Consider the following 1,682-nt stretch of genomic DNA (forward strand, 5'->3'; position numbering starts at 1 on the left):
ATTTTGTGACACATATATATACATATTTAGAATAATTTTTTTTTTAACTCGAACTATGTACGGATTGACAAATTAGTTTTAGACTCTGATTCCGTTTAGTATTGACATGAAGCAGTTTTTAGTCGCAATTCTTTTTACCATCGTGGTGACAGCATATTCCAATGAAATTGCAGGCTATTTCCAAGATGCAGGTAAGTAAGGCAAAGTCTTTGAATTAAGGATATATGAAACAAAATATTTTTTTTTTCAAATAGACTACCCTGGAACTTGTGTTTACGATGAATTAATTGTATGGCCCGATGACGTGGGTCATCCAAAAAATGGAAAATGTGAACGCATCTATTGTCTAAATGAGGATGGTTATGGAAAAATTTTAAGGTTGGCAAATTACAAATTTACACCGATATTCACAAAACTTTATGTAGATTTGGAATAGGGTTTTTTGAGAGATTTCCTTTATAAAGCTGTCATATAAACCTATTTTGAGACTTCGCTAAGTTTAGTGAATACAGCCATAAGATTTTATTTAACAAAGTTCTTTTTCTTCTCTCTTTAATTTTACAGCTGTCGCCCACAAAAAATTCCTGCCGGCTGTAAATTGGGAGAAATTGTCAATCCAGATAGCACATATCCCGACTGTTGTGAGAGACATATTATTTGTGCTTAGATGACATTTAGACAATGTTGTGTGTAAACTCTGTAAACAAGTGAATAAAAAAATAATTAAATTTTTGTCAAGTTTCTGGCGATGAATGTTTTTCAGTGTCTTGTTTGAAAAAAAAAATAATAAAAAGATTGTCAAGTGGATTTTTCACTTAAATTAATGAATAAATGTGCAAAACAAAATTCATATTTGATAAACAAAATTGAATAAAATCCATGTTTACTTATACTACTGTGCCGTATTGTACAGCATTCTCCAAATTGAATTCTAGTATCAACGAGAACAAGTAAAAAGGCATTAAGTTCGACCGGGCCGAATTTTGGATACCCATCACCTCGGGTGTATATGTAAACCCCCTTTCGCCACAATCTGGAGAAAATTGGATCACTTATGCACCATAATTCGGAACGGACATTGAGTGGTCTTACAAATATAAGTCACAGTTGAATATTGTATTTAAAATTTCAACAAAATCGGATAATAAATAAAACTTTTATGAGCTTCAGATCCTTAACCGGCATATCGGTCCATATGACAGCTATACCTAAATACAATCCGATCTAAAACTACTCACTGTTTCAAATTTCAGCGAAATCGAATAAAAAATAAAGCTTTTATGGGCTTCAGACCCTTTATCGCCAGATCCGTCCATATGGCAGCTATATTGAAATTTAGTCCGATCAGAACCATATTTGGGTCCTATTTTGGGAGGCGTCAAACTACTCACTGTTTCAAATTTCAGCGAAATTGGTTAAAAAATAAAGCTTGTATGGGTTTCTGACCCTTTATCGGGAGATCGGTCTGTATGGCAGCTATATCTAAATATAGCCCGATCTGTACCATATTTGGGACGAATATTGGGAGGCTTCAAACTACTCACTGTTTTAAATTTCAGCGAAATTGGTAAAAAAATAAAGCTTGTATGGGCTTCTGATCCTTTATCGGGAGATCGGTCTGTATGGCAGCTATATCTAAATATAGCCCGATCCGAACCATATTTAGGTCAGATTTTGAGGGG

At 33.9% G+C, this 1,682-nt stretch overlaps 1 protein-coding gene across 1 annotated transcript; it reads left to right on the forward strand.

Moving 5' to 3' along the window:
• LOC106095700 (uncharacterized) lies at positions 1 to 738 on the forward strand. Its single transcript, XM_013262994.2, has 3 exons — positions 1 to 191; positions 255 to 378; positions 565 to 738. Exons 1-3 carry the CDS (start codon positions 107 to 109, stop codon positions 665 to 667), a joined length of 312 nt encoding a protein of 103 aa, XP_013118448.2. The 5' UTR covers positions 1 to 106; the 3' UTR covers positions 668 to 738.
• Positions 739 to 1,682: the final 944 nt, after the last annotated feature.

This window comes from Stomoxys calcitrans, chromosome 2 (genome assembly GCF_963082655.1).
Source record: "Stomoxys calcitrans chromosome 2, idStoCalc2.1, whole genome shotgun sequence".
NCBI lineage: Eukaryota > Metazoa > Arthropoda > Insecta > Diptera > Muscidae > Stomoxys > Stomoxys calcitrans.